This window comes from Fusarium flagelliforme (genome assembly GCF_020744385.1).
Source record: "Fusarium flagelliforme strain FIESC 12 MPI-CAGE-AA-0113 chromosome Unknown B0J16scaffold_4, whole genome shotgun sequence".
In the NCBI taxonomy this organism is placed as follows: Eukaryota; Fungi; Ascomycota; class Sordariomycetes; order Hypocreales; family Nectriaceae; genus Fusarium; species Fusarium flagelliforme.
Genome location: NW_025763506.1, coordinates 3466878 through 3485269, shown reverse-complemented (window position 1 = coordinate 3485269; position 18392 = coordinate 3466878). Strand labels below are relative to the sequence as shown.

At 48.2% G+C, this 18392-nt stretch overlaps 7 protein-coding genes across 7 annotated transcripts; 3 read left to right on the top strand and 4 right to left on the bottom strand.

Moving 5' to 3' along the window:
- Positions 1-92: 92 nt before the first annotated feature.
- Positions 93-3347, top strand: B0J16DRAFT_355969 (uncharacterized protein; the record flags this gene model as incomplete). Its single annotated transcript, XM_046129445.1, has 6 exons — positions 93-499; positions 559-652; positions 704-1918; positions 2338-2374; positions 2434-3023; positions 3072-3347. 6 exons carry the CDS (start codon positions 93-95, stop codon positions 3345-3347), a joined length of 2619 nt encoding a protein of 872 aa, XP_045983354.1.
- An 844-nt stretch (positions 3348-4191) lies between these two features.
- B0J16DRAFT_139663 (uncharacterized protein) lies at positions 4192-5470 on the bottom strand. Its single transcript, XM_046121873.1, has one exon. The coding sequence runs from the start codon at positions 5128-5130 to the stop codon at positions 4429-4431; it is 702 nt and encodes a 233-aa protein (XP_045983353.1). The 5' UTR covers positions 5131-5470; the 3' UTR covers positions 4192-4428.
- A 1679-nt stretch (positions 5471-7149) lies between these two features.
- Positions 7150-8690, top strand: B0J16DRAFT_139627 (uncharacterized protein). Its single transcript, XM_046121871.1, has 2 exons — positions 7150-7422; positions 7478-8690. Exons 1-2 carry the CDS (start codon positions 7232-7234, stop codon positions 8544-8546), a joined length of 1260 nt encoding a protein of 419 aa, XP_045983352.1. The 5' UTR covers positions 7150-7231; the 3' UTR covers positions 8547-8690.
- B0J16DRAFT_139635 (kinase-like domain-containing protein) lies at positions 8690-11719 on the bottom strand. Its single transcript, XM_046121872.1, has 3 exons — positions 11531-11719; positions 11371-11472; positions 8690-11318 (listed from the first exon to the last, which is right to left on the bottom strand). The coding sequence occupies exons 1-3, from the start codon at positions 11614-11616 to the stop codon at positions 8834-8836; spliced, it is 2673 nt and encodes an 890-aa protein (XP_045983351.1). The 5' UTR covers positions 11617-11719; the 3' UTR covers positions 8690-8833.
- A 970-nt stretch (positions 11720-12689) lies between these two features.
- On the top strand, positions 12690-14046 carry B0J16DRAFT_139602 (uncharacterized protein). The gene is made up of 2 exons (XM_046121870.1): positions 12690-12913; positions 12970-14046. The coding sequence occupies exons 1-2, from the start codon at positions 12833-12835 to the stop codon at positions 13948-13950; spliced, it is 1062 nt and encodes a 353-aa protein (XP_045983350.1). The 5' UTR covers positions 12690-12832; the 3' UTR covers positions 13951-14046.
- A 95-nt stretch (positions 14047-14141) lies between these two features.
- B0J16DRAFT_320485 (uncharacterized protein) lies at positions 14142-15031 on the bottom strand (the record flags this gene model as incomplete). The annotated part of the gene is made up of 2 exons (XM_046125574.1): positions 14142-14833; positions 14899-15031. 2 exons carry the CDS (start codon positions 15029-15031, stop codon positions 14142-14144), a joined length of 825 nt encoding a protein of 274 aa, XP_045983349.1.
- Positions 15032-15542: 511 nt separating this feature from the next.
- B0J16DRAFT_342419 (uncharacterized protein) lies at positions 15543-17740 on the bottom strand. The gene has a single exon (XM_046127902.1). The coding sequence runs from the start codon at positions 17677-17679 to the stop codon at positions 15952-15954; it is 1728 nt and encodes a 575-aa protein (XP_045983348.1). The 5' UTR covers positions 17680-17740; the 3' UTR covers positions 15543-15951.
- Positions 17741-18392: the final 652 nt, after the last annotated feature.

The window sequence follows — 18392 nt, the reverse complement described above, 5'->3', positions numbered from 1 at the left end:
ACATACATTCATCCAGCCAGCATGTGCTTGCTTCCAATTCGCCCTCAAACCAAAGAGTTTGTTTGTTATTACAGTCAAATTTGACGTGAGAAATGGCTGGACCAGAGAGTGGGCCAGTTCGAGACTCAATTGATATCGAGAGAAGACCAACCTTTGGATCTACTAATACTGTCACACCAAATCAAGATGGAGATGGAGCTGCAGTTGATCCTTCGAATCCACTCAACCAAACAAGTCGATCATCCAAGTACTTCGGCAAGGAGGGTAAACTTCGTCCCTTTCGACTGATGAAGGAGGACATCATCAACATCAAGGGTCGATATCTGTCAGATTGGCAAATCTTCAACCAACAAGTGGTGGCAAGTGCAGTCTACATCTTCTTCACCAATCTCTTGCCTGGCATCACATTTGCCAGTGACCTGTATACCTTGACTGGAAAGTCGTGGGGCACAATTGAGGTTGTGTTCAGCACTGGCCTCTGCGGTCTCATCTTTTCTCTGTGAGTACTATACTATAGTAAAAGTGTCGGGCTCAACTAGATGCTGACAACAACTGCAGATTCTCAGGTCAACCCCTCACAATTCTTGGTGTGACAGGACCCTTCTCAGTGTTGGCCGAAAACGTTTACGAATTATGTCATCAGCACTTCCATGTAAGTCAGACAAAGATCACCAAACTCTTGTTTTCTACTAACAGTATTCAGGTCGAGTTTCTACCAGTCATGGCATGGACCCTTATCCATGCTGGATGGATGCACTATCTCCTTGCCATCTTCAACGCTCATGACTGGACGATGCAATATGTCACCCATTTCAGCGCCGACATATTCTCCCTTTTGAACAGTGTCATTTACTTCCACAAGGCAGCCATGGAGCTGAAGCGTACTCATGCTCGAGTTTCGCTTGCTGCTTTCCTTTACGCCATCTTGGGCGCAGTCGGAACTTGTCTCCTCGCCATCTTGTTGTCCACCGCAAATTCATGGAAACCCATGTTCCATCGCTACGTTCGGCTTGGACTTACAGAGTACGCCGCAGCTATTTCTATCATCTTTTGGATTGGAATTCCCTATATCGGCGAGCTATCCTCACTGGATCATATTCGCCTCGAGGTACAGACCAGTTTCCGGCCTACAAATCCTGATAGAGGGACCTTCTTTGTGCGTTTCTGGGAGGCGCCTATTGAATGGGTATTCTTATCCATGATTCCTGGTGCTATTGTTACTGTCTTGTTCTACTTCGACCATGAAATCAGTAGCATAATCTGCACTGTAGAGCGGTACGGGACCAAGAAGCCTGGCGGTTACGCTTGGGATATAGCCCTGCTGGGAACAACCACCATAATCTGTGGTATCCTCGGCATCCCACCGGCTAACGGTCTTCTACCTCAAGCGCCGCTCCACTCCGAATCGTTGATACACTATGTTCTTGAGAGCCCGCCTACTGAAGAGGGGGAACAACCAGAGTCGCCTCGTTATGTTGCAAGGACATATGAGCAGCGATACTCACATTTCATCCAAGCTGCTCTGATTCTCATCTTCGTATCTCCTCCTTTACAGAAGCTCTTGGGACTCACTCAGACTTCAGTACTTGCTGGTCTCTTCCTTTTTATGGGTTATCAATCCTTGACCGTCAATCCTATCCTTGACCGGGTCGTCAATCTTCTCACCCCGTCATCCGAACTCCCAGAGCTACCTGCTGGTGTGACCTGGTTCGGGATTCACATGTACACGATCACTCAAATTATCATGACTGGTATCGTCTTCGGAGTGACGCTGACAGTTGCTGCTCCCGCATTTCCATTGATCATTATTGCTTTAGTACCCATCCGATTGTCTCTCATGAACCGGATTTGGAGTCGTGAGACATTGAGAAGAGTGGATGGGTGGGCGTGCCGCGAAGGGAAACCAGAGGATGATCCGGTTGAGTCACACATACCTGAAGATGAAGAGAAGGCTAAGGACTGATGGTATTGAACAGTGGTCGGGTAAGGAGTAGGTAGTTCAGGCACATTCGAATCAAGGAGCAAGGGTGCATGAATTAAACTTTGATGACACTATACAAGTGACTACCTAGATTTGTCAGTCATGTCTCTCATCCAGTTAGTCTCTTTACATGCAAGCCCCGCAAAGCCCATGTATGTCATTCATCTTGTTCTTTCACACATCCTCAGTCTTATTGTAAAAAGAAGACTTGAGCTCAATCGATCATTACGACCCACAAGACTCTATATTGGAGGGTCCGTTCATTCGTACCATTCCTATCAGCAATTGCTTTAGCTAGAGGCAACAGGTCAATAGTGACGTCGATATTTTGGCTGCTGAAGATGGCAGCGGTGGAGTATGGCAAATATGCCTTTGTTACAGGCGGAGGCTCTGGTATGACCGCAGAATCATATTATCAATCCCGACTGTGCCAGTACTGACTGTGAAGAAAGGTATTAACCTGTGCTTTGTTCGGTTGCTTATCGAACACGGATGTTCAGTTATGATAGCAGATCTTCAACTACGACCAGAAGCTCGACAACTTGTGGAACAACATCCATTCACAGCCACCGACGACAAGCCTGGTATATTGTTTCAGAAAACCGACGTTGTATCCTGGCCTCAGCTTACAGCTGCATGGAGAACAGCTTTGGAGGAGTTTCCAAGTGTTGACATCGTCGTCGCTGGAGCAGGAATATTCGAGCCTCGATGGTCTTCATTCTGGGAAGCTCCTAGGACAGAGAGTAACCAAGACAGTGTTTCTCGGGATGATGCCGATGCTGATCCCGGACACTATGCTGTTCTGGATGTGAACCTGGTGTCTCCCATCCGGCTCAGCCAACTCGCTATTGGATATTGGACAAAGACAAAGCATAAGGGCTGTCTCGTACATGTAGGCAGTATGGCAGGGTATGGAGCGGCTATTACAACACCTTTGTACATTGCCAGCAAACACGGTCTTCACGGCTTTGTGAGGTCGTTAGGGGGGCTACGAGATGAGCTTGGTATTCGCGTTGGATGTGTAGCCCCCGGTGCAGTATCGGTAAGTCTACTGTATGTACGGTTCAACTCTCGCTGATATCAGACCTAGACTCCTCTATGGAGTGAAGACCCAACCAAGGCCATCATGCTGGAAGAAGATACCGTTCTCATTAGTCCCGAGGAAGCAGCACAAGGCATGTGGCAGCTTGTCATCAACCCGGAATTGGGCAATGGTACCATCCTCGAGGTGACAAAGGGTGTAACAAGAGTTGTGCCTCTCTATAACGCACCGGTTCCTACTGGTGAAGGCATCATGGTACCTGGCTACGCAGCTTCCATTGCGGAGACGTATGAGAAATTGAGAGACGACGGACTGGACGTATAAGTGCCTCCGTGCCTTCTATTGCTAGCTTATTCATGACAATCAAAACCCCAGATCCCTTCACCACTGACTAACAGATGGTATTTTTAGATTCGGTGACGCAGATCACTTCGTTTGTGCTTCCTGGCTTCAGCTTCGTATTACGACACGCAAGCCAGCCTTGGATTTCCATAGATCTCGAGTCAGTCGTCTGACGCATGGATCAGATTGGGCACCGTGAATAGTAAGGATTTAGGGTCCAACTCCCCATGAAGCCTCATATCCAATGACAACAGAGATACTCTCGCTGGAAACCAAGTTTAGACCCATCTTGGCACTTTTAGGTTTCTTGATCACTTTGTTCTCTCACTCGATAGCATGATTAGACAAAATCGCCGATTTGGATAACGTCCTCTTTCCTGAGAGAAATTTATACAAACAAAAAGAGCAACCGTAAACTCCTGAAGGTTGAACAGTAGGCTGAGTATTGCAGCTCTTATAGGAAATATCATCCCGAGTGGGTTCTCCAATCCATAATGACAAAAGCCGTTTAGTTGATGGTGAGAGATAATAAATAAAGATAATGACATGAAACCCGTTAGATGATTGTACACTTGAGTGCAGTATCATAATAATAGCATAGAAAACTAAAGCAATGCCAATGGAGAAGAAAATAAATCCATAATCGCACACCGGATAAGTGAGCTCGCGAAACGAGTTGGGTATCTTAATGAGCTGCTTTCATCATGCTGCACTGCTCTTGATTTCCTTCTCCTCTACATCCTCTCTTGTTTCTCTTGTCTCCCGTAGACACCTTTCTCCTCCAAGACATAAGCTGGAAACGTCCTCCTCGCTGCGTAATAGCTGCGATGAGAGAAACATGTTTTCCGAAAGAAGTTATGGACCGGCTCGTACCGTGCTGTATGGCTGCGGGCTCGATCTTTAATAGGAATAGGTAGGTGTAAAGTGTTTGTCTTGTTGTCTCGATTTCTGGTCTTCGAATATGTAAATAGTTGAAAGGGAAAAAAGGGTGGCTGGTTGGCCAGAATTGGTGGTATTGGGCGTGGCAAGTGCGTTTAGCTCTAGTATCCAAAACCGTGTTGATCTACTTGATGTTCTTGAAAAGATCAGAACCCAAGCTTCCATTGTCCTTTTCGATAGCGGTCAATTCGGGTATCATGGGAGGCGGCGGGCCTGATTGCTTCTTAGGAGTCGTTGCGCGGGGAGGATCTTCCATATACATGGTACTGGCTCGTTTGTTGGGGGTGGGTTCCCCGGTCTTCATACGTCTAAACCAACCGCTAGTCCTCTTGGACTTGCGCTCGTCGAGGTAGCTCGCGCCGCCCTGGCTGGCTGGACGGGCATAACCTGGTGGGGGAGACTGGACACTTGCGTTCGATGATATCTGACCCTCTGCATAACTGTTATTCAACATGGTCCTACTGAATAGGCGACGGATGCTGCCTTGGCGGCTTGAAGCAGCCGGGCTCAAAGGAGCATCATCGTCGGCGTTGCGCTTGGTTCCAGCGAGATTACCATTAGAAGAAGCAGTAACGCTTGGCTGCGGTGTGCTGTTGCTGACGTCCTCCGTAACACTGTTGTATGTGTCCTGGGCCGGCTGCTTGGGGGCTTCGTCCTTGGCTTCCTTGACGGGTGGCGGTGTCTGGGGAGGAGTTGGGACCTTCTGAACAGGTGATTCCGGAGGCGGTGGGATATCGGTGCCGTCTGTAATGCTGCCAAAATTGAGATTGAGGGCGGGCAGCTGGAAACGCGAGCTTCCGCTGCTCTTGCCAAAAAGAGACGACATGATATTTATTTGGTAATTGATTCGCTCACGGTACGATACGATGCGGATCAGACGGACTGTGGGAGAAGGCAGGTCGAGATCGATGGGCCGAATTCGGAAAGGGGCGTTGGCGAGAGTGGCAGTCTATGAAGCTCAAGAAAGAAAGAATTGAGCTAGCAAAAGAGAGTCTCGATAAGTTGCGATAGGTTACTGGGGTGCAACAAGCAAAAAAAGATGACGAAGCAGAGTTCCAAGTCCCCGCAAGAACAGGGCGACGAGAAAGGAGAGGAGAGGTCTGGTCAACGGCTCAGACCAGGATAGATGCAGCACAGGTATCTGTACAGCAGGCGTGCTGTATGGATATGGAGGTGGAAAATTGGAGCAAGGGTCGGGTGGCTTGTGGTTGACTGCACGCTGCAAGGATTCTCAACGCGGCGTGGCGTGCTTTTCTGGATGCTATGATGATAACCCTGGTTGTCAAGAACAATTGAGGCGACAACAATGTTTGAGGTTTAGAGTAGGGATGCAAAGTAGAGCATAGAGGAGGAGAAGTGAGAGATGTTGAGAGGATGAAGGAGGAGAATGTCTTTGCTGAAGAAAGAATACCTACCTATACCTAGTGCCGACTAACTAGAAGGAACCTGCGGGTGAGGTGAGGTAAGTGCCAGTGGAGAAATGCCGTGGCTGGCGCACTTTGAACCTAATGGGCATACATTGGGAATACCTCCAGCTGCGCGTGTAACCCACTGTTTCCTCTTCTGGGCGTGCCCCTGAGAGACTGCAGTGAACCCGCACTTCCCTGGACCCTGCTGAGAGCCACGCGGGTTGGGCGCTGGACGCTTTTGGGTTCGACAAATACCTTTAGCAGTCGGATGCCAAGATAGACCATGGGAAGCTAGTCGATATAGAGAATAGCGGTTCAGTGAGCAAGCTGTGGCTTTACGAAGTACAAGTATCTCATAAGTACCTCCTGCCGACTCCTCAACCGGCATGCAGTCAATAAAGACCACGGGACGAGCCTAGATTGTTGAAGGCAGTAAATTAGTACCTACCTAGTATACTCGCACCTATAGCATTGGGATATGTAACAGTAACACTTTGAACCTATACAGCTCTATAGCATTGCTGGTTCAAATTGCAGCAAGCCATAATTAGGCGACTGATCGATTCTGTCGTGTTCAGGGCCCCCTTCCTTGCTTTTCTCCCTTAGCAGACTAGTCGCTAGTCCTGCAGAACACCCGACCTACCCTTCTGCTGTAGGCACTCTACTCTAACGCCACAGACGTGTGCCAAACCTAACATCGCCCGTTTGACTGTCGAAACGTCGCGACAACATGTTTCGACAAGGGAGATCAAATGGCCCCTGTCAATATCAAGAGTATTATACTGCAACTCACGATAGTGCTGGTGAAGCGTCTCTCTTCCGAAATGAGTCTAATCTCTCTTGTATGTGTATATAACTCAACAGAGAGCTTGGCGCGAATAACCTATACCTAAGGATACAGCAAATGTTGAATCAAACAAGAAATCGAAATGCTCTGACTGGATTGCGTTTCTACAAGACCAGAAACAAAGTCGAAAGGTGCTAAAACATGTTTCATAACCTGTCTTGCCTTTCCAGATTAGCCATGGGGCAATTCAAGATCTGAATATTCTCCCTTTACTGAAGTCTGAAGTTCATTGTACGGGCACTCAAAGAAAAATCTGCTAGACTAACCGCGATGGGTCCCCTTTGGCCGGCTTCGCTTGAGATCTCGAGTCATGAAGAACGTGACAAAAAATGCGAGCATCGTCAGGTACTTGGAATTTTCCAGAGCTGATGGAAGCCATTCCCTTCTCAGAGCAAGTTAAAACAAAACCCCCGCGTTCCACAATCGCAATCGAGCCTGGGGGATCCATTTTCCCATAATTGGGACTCTGGACCCCGATATTCAGAGACTCTTCATGGTCCCGCTTAATCGCATAGCCTGATTGGCTGATAGACTCCCCAAACGTCATAGTCTCATAGAGCTTTCGTCAATTTGATCCGAGAGCTCGGCTGAACTTGTTACTTTCGTGAAGTGAGAACCACCAAAGCAACTTCAGAGGCATCAATTCTAGTCTAATTGATAATTTATTCATCATGGCCAGCTCACAATGCCTGCGACTCAGGCCGCTCGCTTCAGGGCTCGTCCGGCCTTCCGCAAAGCTTAGCGCTCAACATGTGACTAGACTTCCCATGATCGCGGCACGATACAAGTCGGGTCCTTACGGCTACACACAAGCAAAGGCCCTCGTATTCTCAAAGCCTGGAGAGCCCTCTGAGGTTCTTAGGTGAGTGCCTCACTGAGTTACCCCCAACAACAGCAACATCTAACAGCAATCTCAGCCTACATACTCACTCTATCTCGCCATCCATTCCCTCAAACTCGGTTCTCGTCCGAGCACTTGCCGCTCCCATCAACCCCGCCGATATCAACACAGTTCAAGGCACCTATGGCTCTAAGCCTCCATTCACTTCCCTAATTGGTACCTCTGAGCCCTCCGCCATTCCCGGCAACGAAGGTGTTTTCGAGGTCGTTTCTGCCGGTTCACCTTCCTCGTCGTTACAGAAAGGCGATTGGGTTATTCCTGCCATCGGTCAGTTTGGCACTTGGAGGACGCACGCTGTTGATGAGGTCGAAAAGTTCATCAAGATCGATAAAGAGGGTCTGACCCCTACACAGGTTGCCACTGTCAGTGTCAACCCATGTACTGCCTACCGAATCTTACGACACTACGGACCCAATGCTGGTCTCCAAGCAGGCTTGGGCATGCGCCCTCTCGAAGTCGGAAGCGGACAGTGGTTCATCCAGAATGGTGCCAACTCGGGCGTTGGTCGGGCCGCTATCCAGTTCGGAAAGCTCTGGGGTTTGAGGAGCATCAACGTTATTCGTGATCGTGATACTCCCGACGCAACTGAGACTCTCAAGAAGGAGCTCCTTGATCTCGGCGCAGATGTCGTTGTCACTGAATCTCAGTTCCTTTCCCGTGAGTGGAGGGACCAGCTTGCTGAAATTACCCGCAAGGGCCGCGAAGAGATTGGACTTGGTCTCAACTGCGTTGGAGGCAAGTCAGCTACCGCAGTCGCCAGATCTCTTGGCAGCGGTGCAACTCTAGTCTCATACGGCGGTATGGCCAAGCAGCCCGTCCAACTCCCCCTTGGTCTCCTGATTTTCAAGGATATCCGTTTCATTGGTTTCTGGTTGAGCCGATTGAACGAGCAGGATCCTACTGGCAGAAGACACGCTATCAATGATATCCTCCAAATCATCCGTTCAGGTCAGTTCCGCGACGTCCCTATCGAGGAGGTCAAGTGGGATTGGGACACAGAGGAGGAGACTTTGCGCAATGCTGTGCAGCAGGGTCTTCAGGGGTTCCGCAAAGGCAAGGGAGTCTTCACTTTCGGCGAGACATAAGCGGAACACATAAGAAGAAGGAACAAGACGATGATAAGATAACGAATGGGATTGCTTTAAATTTCTCGCCGATGTCATGTATCATGAATCAACCAACAAAGAAGAAACGTAATGGGCACACAAGTCTCACCTCTTGATGCATATATCACCATGAATAGAGCTTATGCTGGCAAGTACATATGAACATATACAAAATCGAATTGCTATCCACTGTCTAACCCAAGCCCAAAACCCTTCATGTACCATAACGCCCTGACTCCATCGGATCGGATCTTTTCATCGGTACTTTAAGCCCGGAAAGCCTGCGCCCATTCATGTAATTTGTCAATGACAACGGGTGCGTACGCTGTTAATGTATCCTCAATGACACGGTCGAAATATCGTAGCGCTTCTTCCTCGCTCAGCTCCAAATGGAATCGTTCTCGGACTTTGAGCACTGCCTTGTCCGGCTCAAGCCGGATATCAGGGATATTGGCGTCGACCATGAGGCTGAACAGATTAAGAATAAGGTTCGATGACTTGCGTAGTGCGGTGTATGCCAAGAAACAATACTGCTTGAACTGTTTATAATGCTCCGACTGCACACCACCCATGCAATCCACCATCTCCTTTGAAAGCTTCATTAGGGGCGCAAAAGGCTTGGGATCTCGGCCGAGGATGAAACCGAAATCAGCGTGGAAGAAATGACCGTCGGGCGCAAGGAGGAGATTCTCTAAATGACGATCGCCGACACCGAGGATGTAAGTGATGACACAGTAGCCTGCGCAAGACCTTACGTATGTGTCTAAAGTTTCCTGCCGGACACCAAGGGGTTGCCTATCGTCCGGATTGTGATACTTAAGATATGCCAGAGCTGGGTTATTCTTAAACTTATTGACGATGCTTGATAAGCTTGCAGACTGTACAAACTGCGAAGCACCAGCGGAGGTACTTGTCGCCAGAATTTTGTATGGTGACAACTTGAGGTCCAGATTCTCTTTCTGCAACAATTGATCCATGAGAGTGATGATCTGAATGACGAGCTGATCTTGTCTAAGATCATCCCCCAGCTTGAAGATGATAGGATATGAGCTTCCCGTTGACGTCTTGAATGTGCATTTGAATGGGTTTAGCGATGACTTGAAAACCACTGTCTGGTCTGGGATGATTCCCGTTACCAATATTGAAGGATCAAGCGGCATTGGCAAAGGCGGCTCAAAAGTCAGAAGCTCATTCTTGGGGTCAGCCAAGAAATGCTTTACCTTGTCAACCTTCTTTGCGATCGAGTCATTTGACGTTTTGACTTCTTGTGCAATCTTTGAAAGTATGGCAACTAGTTCGGCCTGGCGTAGTAGAGTTTTGCGTGTCTCTTGACCATCCGGCTGCTTGACAAGCTCGACCATGAAATCATATGCAACCTTTCGGTAGATGTTACGATTATCAACACCCTGCTCAGGACTTGGGTCGTCACACTCCACCATCAGGTACCAGTGGAAATAGTTTCCTAGTAGGAAGTTGGCAGCCGCCCGCTGTATCAGAAAGCGAGCCAAAGATGAATCATGGATACTCTCCTCATCTGATTCCGCCGAAATGTGTTCGTATTTGAGAGCCTGGACCAATTGCAGAAGATACAATAGCAATTCTTCGTCATCAGCTTTGCGCAATCGCTCCACTGCGTAGGAACGAACTGCCGAGTTGTCGAAGGATGGTCCAAGAAGTTCAAGGGCATCGTCGACATCAATAGCAGTCCAGCGACCGAGTACCTGTATGGCTTGCCTTGATTCGCTCTGGTCATTCCAATTGACTGACTTAACAAATTTGGTCAAAGCTCTCTTGTCTCTGGTCAGGTGGTAGCGAAACTTCCAAACCAGATCAGTTTCCTCTGGCGTGAGAACATGGGTCGGAGAGTACGACATAATCAGATTCAACTCATCTCGAACCTTGGCGTTTGGCTTAAGATCCTTGTCAAGAATGCCGTGACGATGCGAGCTTCGGAACAATCGTCTGTGTTTGGCTTCTGCAGGGTTGTCCCGGTGTCCAGCTTCGGGGTCATACACTTTAATCAGTCGTCCCCCAAGCGCTGCAGAGCTCTCGCCCAGGGCATTGATGCCAGGGCCATATTGAACTTGAGGCTGACGGTGGGCGAGACTGGCCTGAGAGACTGAGAGGTTCTGAAGAGCTGAGATAGGAGGAGGGCCGTATTCATGGTCGGCGAAAACGACGGGAAAATCGAATCGTGGGAGTTCGACATTGAGTAAAAATGTCGACTGGCCGGGTCTTTCGTGGTTGTCCTCACCATCTTGGCCATCCGTATCATGCTCGCCGCTGATGGCTTGTTGTCTCTGTAACATCTTCATTGACGATTTGGCAGCTTGCAGGCCTCTCTTTTCGAAGCTTCGAAATACCATCTGATCCAGCCAGTCAACTCGAGGTATCTCACCCATTTCGTGTTTCTTAAACAAAGTTTCCATCCTGTCCAGCTCCTCTGCGTCTTTATCCAGGGGAGGGAGCTGCTCTTTTCTAGATGTCTTCTTCTTTGTCGAGATTAGCGCTGGAGTTGTTGTATTATCGGTACCATCTGCGTGCTTATGTCGGTGAACGAGACACTTCTGTCTTCCTTTTTGTGCTTGATTGTCGTCGTCAAACATGGGCAAGGTAGTGCCTCCAAAGGGGATGGCATGGCCAATAGCCCCGTCTCCGCCGACTGGCGAAAGATCCCATACCGTTATGGCTAGACACGAGTTGGCCGGTAAGGAATCATATGTAATCGGTAGCTGAATCCACTCGTTCCATCTGTAGTCTCAATCAACATAAGTCGCTCCGTAGCCTTGGGGGCGCATCGTACTTTCGCTCGAATCGGAAGGGCTTGTAAGCAGTCTGTACTGGGACAGTCAAGGGCTTGGAGCCGGACCAGACCTGCACAGTAACATACAGATCGGAGTACGGGCTAGCAGTTCCAGTTAGTCTGGCGTAAATGCGGTTTGGATCTCACAGACACGGCGCACCTGATATTCGAGCCAATGTGGCGCAAGTCGGGTCGTTCAAGAAGGGTTGATGATCTGAAAGGAGGTTCCTCGCCTTCGAGATTCATACTGCGCAAAGGTTAATTTGGTCACCCATGTTGAAGAGAGCTTCTTACATGCGGATGCTCACAGGATGGTGGACATCCTTGGAGCCCGCAAAGGAGAACGGGTCCATACGCCCGTACTCAGACATGACGACCTATGTCATTCTGTATACGGGATATAAGGGTAGGGAAGCGGGGTTGCAGTCGAGAGGGACGACTGTGCTGTGAGATCAAAGATGTTGGAGTGTGGAAATAGAGGTAAGAATGATTGATGGCGTAGGTAGCTGGTGGTTGCGGATGCGATAAGATAAGAGGTCGGGTGTCTGGGAAGGATACTCGAACATGGGTTTTAGGTGACGCTCAGCCCAGTTAGAGGTCCGCTCCACTGTTAGAGACTTGTGGGGGAATCACATGGGACGGCATTGAATTGTCACGAGACATCCATTATCAAAGGCAGGTATGAAACTTGAACTTTCATACCACATTGACTTGACTTGACTCTTCTAGACTCATCTAGACTCATCAACCTAGAGAGTTTCAGTAGACTGCTCCCAACGGAATATTTGTGTCTGCCAGAAGCAGGGGCTGGTTTATAACAAGCTTTCGGCACCGTCGTTTAATCAAAAAGCTTCTTCCCATAGCTATTCCTATATGAGTTTCGATATAAATATAGCAAAGTTATCCTGGCTTCTCGACCGAGTCATGAGGTAGCAATGTTAAGGCCTCATTTCCTCCTCAACAATCCCTGGCCAAATATCAAGGTAGGTAGGTATATATGCAATGGTGCTGCACCTAGTATATGTCTCTCAATAATATATTGCCTGCAGATCTTTCTATTCATCCTTTCCGGCAAGTATGTTCCCGGAGGCATAGCAAGACAAGGATCAAAGGATATTGGTTCTAAAGCATAGCCCAAACTTAGAAGCCACACCATCGACCTGATCAATCAATGAATCTCCTTCGGAGACATCCGCGGAACTTTAGCCCTCTCGTACCCTGGACTAACATCTAACTTGGCACATCAGCCTCTTCAGCTCTTCCACTAATACTGCACTGTACTGTACCCTGTTCTGCAAAAGATCTTCGCTCCTTCGGGCGGTGTAAATCGTCATAACTATTCGGTTTCATCTGCCACCATAATTTAGATATAGCAGCAGTCCTCATGCCTCGTTCTCTCAGGGCTTTGCTCTCTGCTGCTTCCGCCCATGACACGGCCTCTCCGCGCCCAAAGTAGGCCAAGATGGCTCACGAGAGTCGCAACGATGTTATGCTAAGGATCATGCCCAATGGGCAATATACCGTCGAGGCAATTATGGTTATTGTACGAAATCCCTCGCGATCAACACTACGAGAAACTAACCAACGCTGGCCCGACAGATCTGCGCCACTATCTCGTTGTACAATGGCATCGAGTTGCTTGCTCTTATCTTCACATCATCCAGACGACGCAGCGACTTGTATTTCTGGAGCATCACTGCGGCTTCGTTGGGCATCTTGCCATATGCGGTTGGCTGGTTGATCCGGTACCTCGACGTTGTTGGCGACGTACCGGATATGATCATCAACGATATCGGATGGATGCTCTTGATTACTGGCCAAGCTCTAGTCCTGTATTCTCGACTTGGACTACTCGTTAAAAGCGCAGTCGTTCTCTGCGTGACAAAATGGATGATCATCGTTAACGCTGCCATTTGGCATAGCGCTATAACTGTACTCATATTTGCCATCAGCCGCCAGCGGAAACTGGATCCCGGTGGTGCCTTTGTCAAAGTTGCCAAGGTCCAGTTGACGGTGTTTTGCGTACAGAATTTTATCCTTTCCGGTCTTTACCTGTGGAAAACCACAAAGATATTGAGGAAGAAGACACCACAACACCGAACCAGCCGCGTCCTGTGGCATCTCATTCTCATCAACATTTTACTTGTACTCATCGATGTTGCACTGCTCGTCGTCGGCTTTACCAACAATTTTCTCTGGCAGCACGGCGTAAAGGCAGTCGGATATTCAATCAAGCTCAAGCTCGAGTTTGCTATACTGGGGAAACTTGGCGATTTCGTTTATAATGGGGGAGAACTGGTGACTGACTATCCCATGTTTGGGTTCGTGGATATGGAGCCTGAGCCCCAATCCAAGTCAAGGCCAGCAGCACGACCAATACAAGCCCCTGAAGCGGCCCATGTCGAAAGCTCCAGGAAGCCATCAAGTGCCTCTGCTGCCGAGTCGTCGCAGCATCGCGAGTTCGTATCGGGCGAGACTGTTGTTGACAAAGGCAAGGGTGTATTAAAGTGTGCATTGGACAAGGGCAAAAGTAAATGTGTAGGCGACTGCAGCAGCAATGGTGTTCAAACTTCAAATTAGCATTATACCCGGGTTTCTAGCTGATACTTATTGTTTTGTATTATGTGCATATTTACTTCGATAACATAGCTTCCCGGTGTCTTTTATACAAATGGAATACTTCTCAGGCATATCAACGCGTTCCTTGTGTCACCGTCCAAACTCCTCCCAGCTGTTATACATGAATCTCGTTATCCAACCATGCTGTACATCTAGTGGTGACCCTGAAGATGCCATTCAAACACCTTCATGAAGACATCCTTTCCATCTCCCTCCAAGACATCTCCGTGGCAGGGGATCATAGTGTTAAAGTCCCACTGAGCAATTCGGGTCATGCTGTCGTTGAAGCTATCGCGGTTCTTGGCGAGCACATACCAGTTGAAGCGTTGCAGCCACTTGGTATCGCCGCGTGGGTTCTGAACGCAAGCGAATAGCTTACCGACAGCACCATCTCCAGGAAGTTCTTCTTCAGGAACTTTGCTGTACTGCTCGGTGGGTGGCAGATTGAAGAGCAAATCAGCCTGGATCAAAACACGCTCGGGCTTGTAGTTGAAGACGATCTCGAGGTTGGCGTGGCCATCGACGTATTCGTAGTCAAAATCAGCGTCAAAGTCAGGATCGATCCTGGTCTCCCGCTTATTATCCTTCTTGAAAACAACAGCGAATTCTTCATTACCGATCTTAGGGTCATCAGTTTGCTTAGCGCGCTTTTCAGGCAAACCCTCAGGGCCGATAATCTTGGCTGAGGGATATTCCTTTGCCCACTCAGAGATGAAGATGTGATGCTCATAGTCGAGAGCGACGATGTAGCGAACATCGCCTCCCATCTCGATGACTTTGGTCTGGGTAGCTTTTGTGAGTGCTACAGGAGAGAAAATGGCGAGACCTCCAGAAGTGAGCTTGACTGTTGGATATGGATGTCAGTCTGACTTGTATCTTTACAGCTGGAACAGAGACGAGTTTACATACCTAAAGTACCTCGACCACCAATCTTGACCTTTCCGAATCGTGAGAAGGGCACTGAAAAGGTTGCAATGTTGGGAGTGACATTGCGAATGACCATGACATGATCAGGGTCTGAAGGAATGAGTTTGGATGACATTTCTGCAGAGTTGGTTTGGTGCAATTGCGACTGTGAACTGAAGTTTCGACTTTGGATAGGAAGCGTAAATGAAGTTAAAGACTTGAGTCTTGGAGTTGATGAGGTTGAGCTTGGAGGATGTATGACGTTGAATCCAAGTGCACGTGAAAGTGAAAGTGTAAAAGGCTTCTGTTGCAACTGGAATAATCTAGGCAGTTCGTTATTTAAGTATCCAATACGGGCCGAAGAGCGTATCATCACGAGGAATTGATTGATTGTATTTGTAAGTAAGTGATTAGATGCCCAATGGGTCCCGAGGGTCGTAAGTTGGAGCAAGGCAAATGGCCATGACATCAACATTTTTCTATCCGTACTACTTAGACTACCTAATTAATTATCAAATGTCATCCGTTTCGGCCGACAAATCTCGCCCGATTTCCAGGGTCTTGGAATTACTTTTGAAGGTAAAAGTGGATACTTATTAAGTGGCTCTTATCATGTGAATATTGACGACTACCTACCTAAACAATTAGTTGCTTGGATATTGAATACCTAGTTCCTAACAATAGCAATTGTCATTGATACAATGGAACTTGTGTACTTGACCTTATACGATATCCTTTCATATCAAGTAAAAAGATTCTATTCCTTTCCATCATTTGTTCTTAATCCCAGTTGATCCATTCGGCGACTTGATGCACCCCGAGAACCCGCTCTAGTTACCGGTATTACAGCTTACCAACCTCGGCCTCGTCAACGGTAACGGCAAACATTCCTCTATTTGATTGCAGTACTCACTAGACTCGGATGAAATGACAAAAGAGAGGTACATTAAGAATCTTCTCTCCTAGACCCCAAAGTAACCTCAACTTATATATGTATAGATATAGGTACTAGGTAGTAAAAGACCACTAATGAACTCCTTGAAAGATCAGGTATACCTATGCTGTGAGTCTAGAGCGTAGGTATGATCCCCAATTATAACATTCAAGTAGAATCGCCAATACAAATCGAAAACTCCACACAAAACTGACCACAAACCCAATCGAAGCCTTCACTGCTCCCGTCAAACTTTTAATACCTAACGCCCAAGCTGTAAACTCCACAATGCCGCTGATGCCTTGCCATTCCAGTCCTTGGTCCCCGCTGAAGCACTGTGTAGCGAGTCCCCTTAGCATGAGTCTTCTAGCCAGGCCGTTGGCATCGAGCCACATATTCCGCTCCCTCTGTAAAGCCTCTTGATCATACCAAATGTAAATCTTCAGGCAGACCGCTCTGATAAACATCATGTCTACTAGGACACGGTAGAAGTCCTCGACATGCGGCGGATTAGGAAACGGACCTGCGTCACTGCGTTTGGTGTGTCGGTGCCAGGAGTATCTCGCCATCTGGCCAAAGAACGCTGCGTGATGCAGCCAACTTAAACAGTGATCTCGCAAGAAACGCCAGACTTCCTGGCTAGTTTTCTGCAGTAGGCTAAGTGTTGACGTTGAAAGAGAGGAGTGCACAGGTTCCAAGGATTCATTCTTGGCGTTCTGCCCATCTTCATCGTCGCAACCGTTCTCATCCTTTGTGTTTGATGTTAGATTATTGCCGACTGTTGAGCTTTCGGGACCAAGGCCCTTTTGCGAGTCTTGTGACTGGTCCTTCTCTGAACTGTCTCCCTTTGAGGACGAAATGTCTCCTATGGTGGATTCTTTATTGTCGGAAGGTTTCTCGACAGATGATTCTTGAACGGTAGACTCTTGTATACCGTCTAGCTCATACGAACGACGATCAGACTTTGGGACAGTGGATCCTTGAGCACCCAAAGATGGAGGAGGCACATGATCCTGCAAGGCACGCGTCGGCCTGTCAACAGTGAGCCATTTTGGTTGGAATGGTTTCTTTGGTGACGATGCGACAGAAGAAGGCTTCTGGGCGAATTCGCTGAACATTGAGCCGGTCATGCTGCTGGCCATGCTGCCGACTGGAGGAGGGCTATCAAATATGGAAGACTGCGTTTCCTGCGATCTGTGAGACCAGGCGCTCGGACTGGGGGTAGGGTAGACGCCTGCTTGCGTTTCAGAGAGACATTGGCTTGCCTTAACGCAATCGTCACGATAGCGCTTTGTCATAGCGATACAAAGGTCGATAAGTTTCGAGTACTTGTACTTGTACTTGTCCTCATTCCGGCTATTCTGCTTTTCGTCGTTCAAGAAGGCTATGTTGTCACTGCAGCGTTTACGTGCCTTTTCAAGGAGACCCAAAGCCTTTTCCATACTAACTAGGCTTACACCAAATTCATCTGTTCTCGTCGGTGTAGTGAATCTGTTTTGGCGTGGCGAGTCGACTATACGCGCTGTTGGGGGAGAATCAAACAGTCCTGTTGGTTCATGCTGCCTACTTGCTCCAGGCGACGGTGGAGTTTGTGGACTTTGCAGCTCTGCCCGAAGAGAATTCTTGGTTCCTTGATTGACTTGAAAGATTCTGCTGTGGTTGCCCTTTGCGTCTACAAGGGATGATTTGCTGGCATCAGACTTGTCGCGAGAAGCATGGATCGTACCTGACTGCTGCTCTTGACCCTCGTTCTCCCAGTCAGTTGAGCTTTCATCATCGACAAAGTCTTTTTCCAGCTCAAGGCCGAGATATGACCCAGTCAGGAGTAGATCTTTCATCATAGAGCCCATATATATGGGATGTCTGTTGTCGATTGGCAGTGGCCAGGGTGTTTCGGGTTCAGGATTCCTCGGGCCATCATGTCGTACTCGAAAGCATTGGCTCGGATCAAAACTTCTGTCTCTTGGTGGTCTCGATGAACCACTGCGGACGGTTTCAGGAACAGGTAGATCGTTGTCAATAGTTGTATCTCTTGGATTCGACTCTGTCCAGGGAGTACGAGAATTCTCTTCCGCAGATTTCCTCTGTGTCCCTGGGTTTTGAGCCTTTTCGAACGATATACCACCACTACCTGGTGTGAAACCTGGTGTGAAGTTGTTGCCAGTAGTTTTAGACGCGGCAGTCGATTTGTTCTGGGTTGAACTTTCTTTGACCCGGGCTGCGACCAGCTCTTCGACTTGCTTGAGCTTATGTCTGAGTGTTTGGAGATCCCTTTTCAGGTCAGTGGTTTCTGATGTGGCTGACTTGAGCGCTTTTTTAGCATCGGTTCTGTCCTTTTCGACAGCAGTTTCTAGTTGCTTGATACCACGCTCGAATTGGTCAATGTTTTCTTGTTGTGAGTCATTGCAAGTTTTGAACATTGCTTCAACGTTTTCTTTCGCCTGTGTCTGAAACCGGTTCAGGATCTCCAAGGCTTTATCTGGAAGGGCAGCGCTCGAGCAATCATGTTGATAGAAGGAATCGATGCTCGAAACAAGACTGGACCTTTTCTCTTCCCAGTTCT

Coding starts and splice junctions, on each gene's coding strand:
- B0J16DRAFT_139663 (XM_046121873.1), bottom strand. CDS start 5,130: ATGTCGTCTCTTTTTGGCAAGAGCAGCGGAAGCTCGCGTTTCCAGCTG.
- B0J16DRAFT_139627 (XM_046121871.1), top strand. CDS start 7,232: ATGGCCAGCTCACAATGCCTGCGACTCAGGCCGCTCGCTTCAGGGCTC. Junction 7,423..7,477: donor GAGCCCTCTGAGGTTCTTAG/GTGAGTGCCTCA, acceptor CAGCAATCTCAG/CCTACATACTCACTCTATCT.
- B0J16DRAFT_139635 (XM_046121872.1), bottom strand. CDS start 11,616: ATGAATCTCGAAGGCGAGGAACCTCCTTTCAGATCATCAACCCTTCTT. Junction 11,473..11,530: donor CACATTGGCTCGAATATCAG/GTGCGCCGTGTC, acceptor TGGAACTGCTAG/CCCGTACTCCGATCTGTATG. Junction 11,319..11,370: donor CCCTTCCGATTCGAGCGAAA/GTACGATGCGCC, acceptor TTGAGACTACAG/ATGGAACGAGTGGATTCAGC.
- B0J16DRAFT_139602 (XM_046121870.1), top strand. CDS start 12,833: ATGGCTCACGAGAGTCGCAACGATGTTATGCTAAGGATCATGCCCAAT. Junction 12,914..12,969: donor TCGAGGCAATTATGGTTATT/GTACGAAATCCC, acceptor CTGGCCCGACAG/ATCTGCGCCACTATCTCGTT.
- B0J16DRAFT_342419 (XM_046127902.1), bottom strand. CDS start 17,679: ATGGGCTCTATGATGAAAGATCTACTCCTGACTGGGTCATATCTCGGC.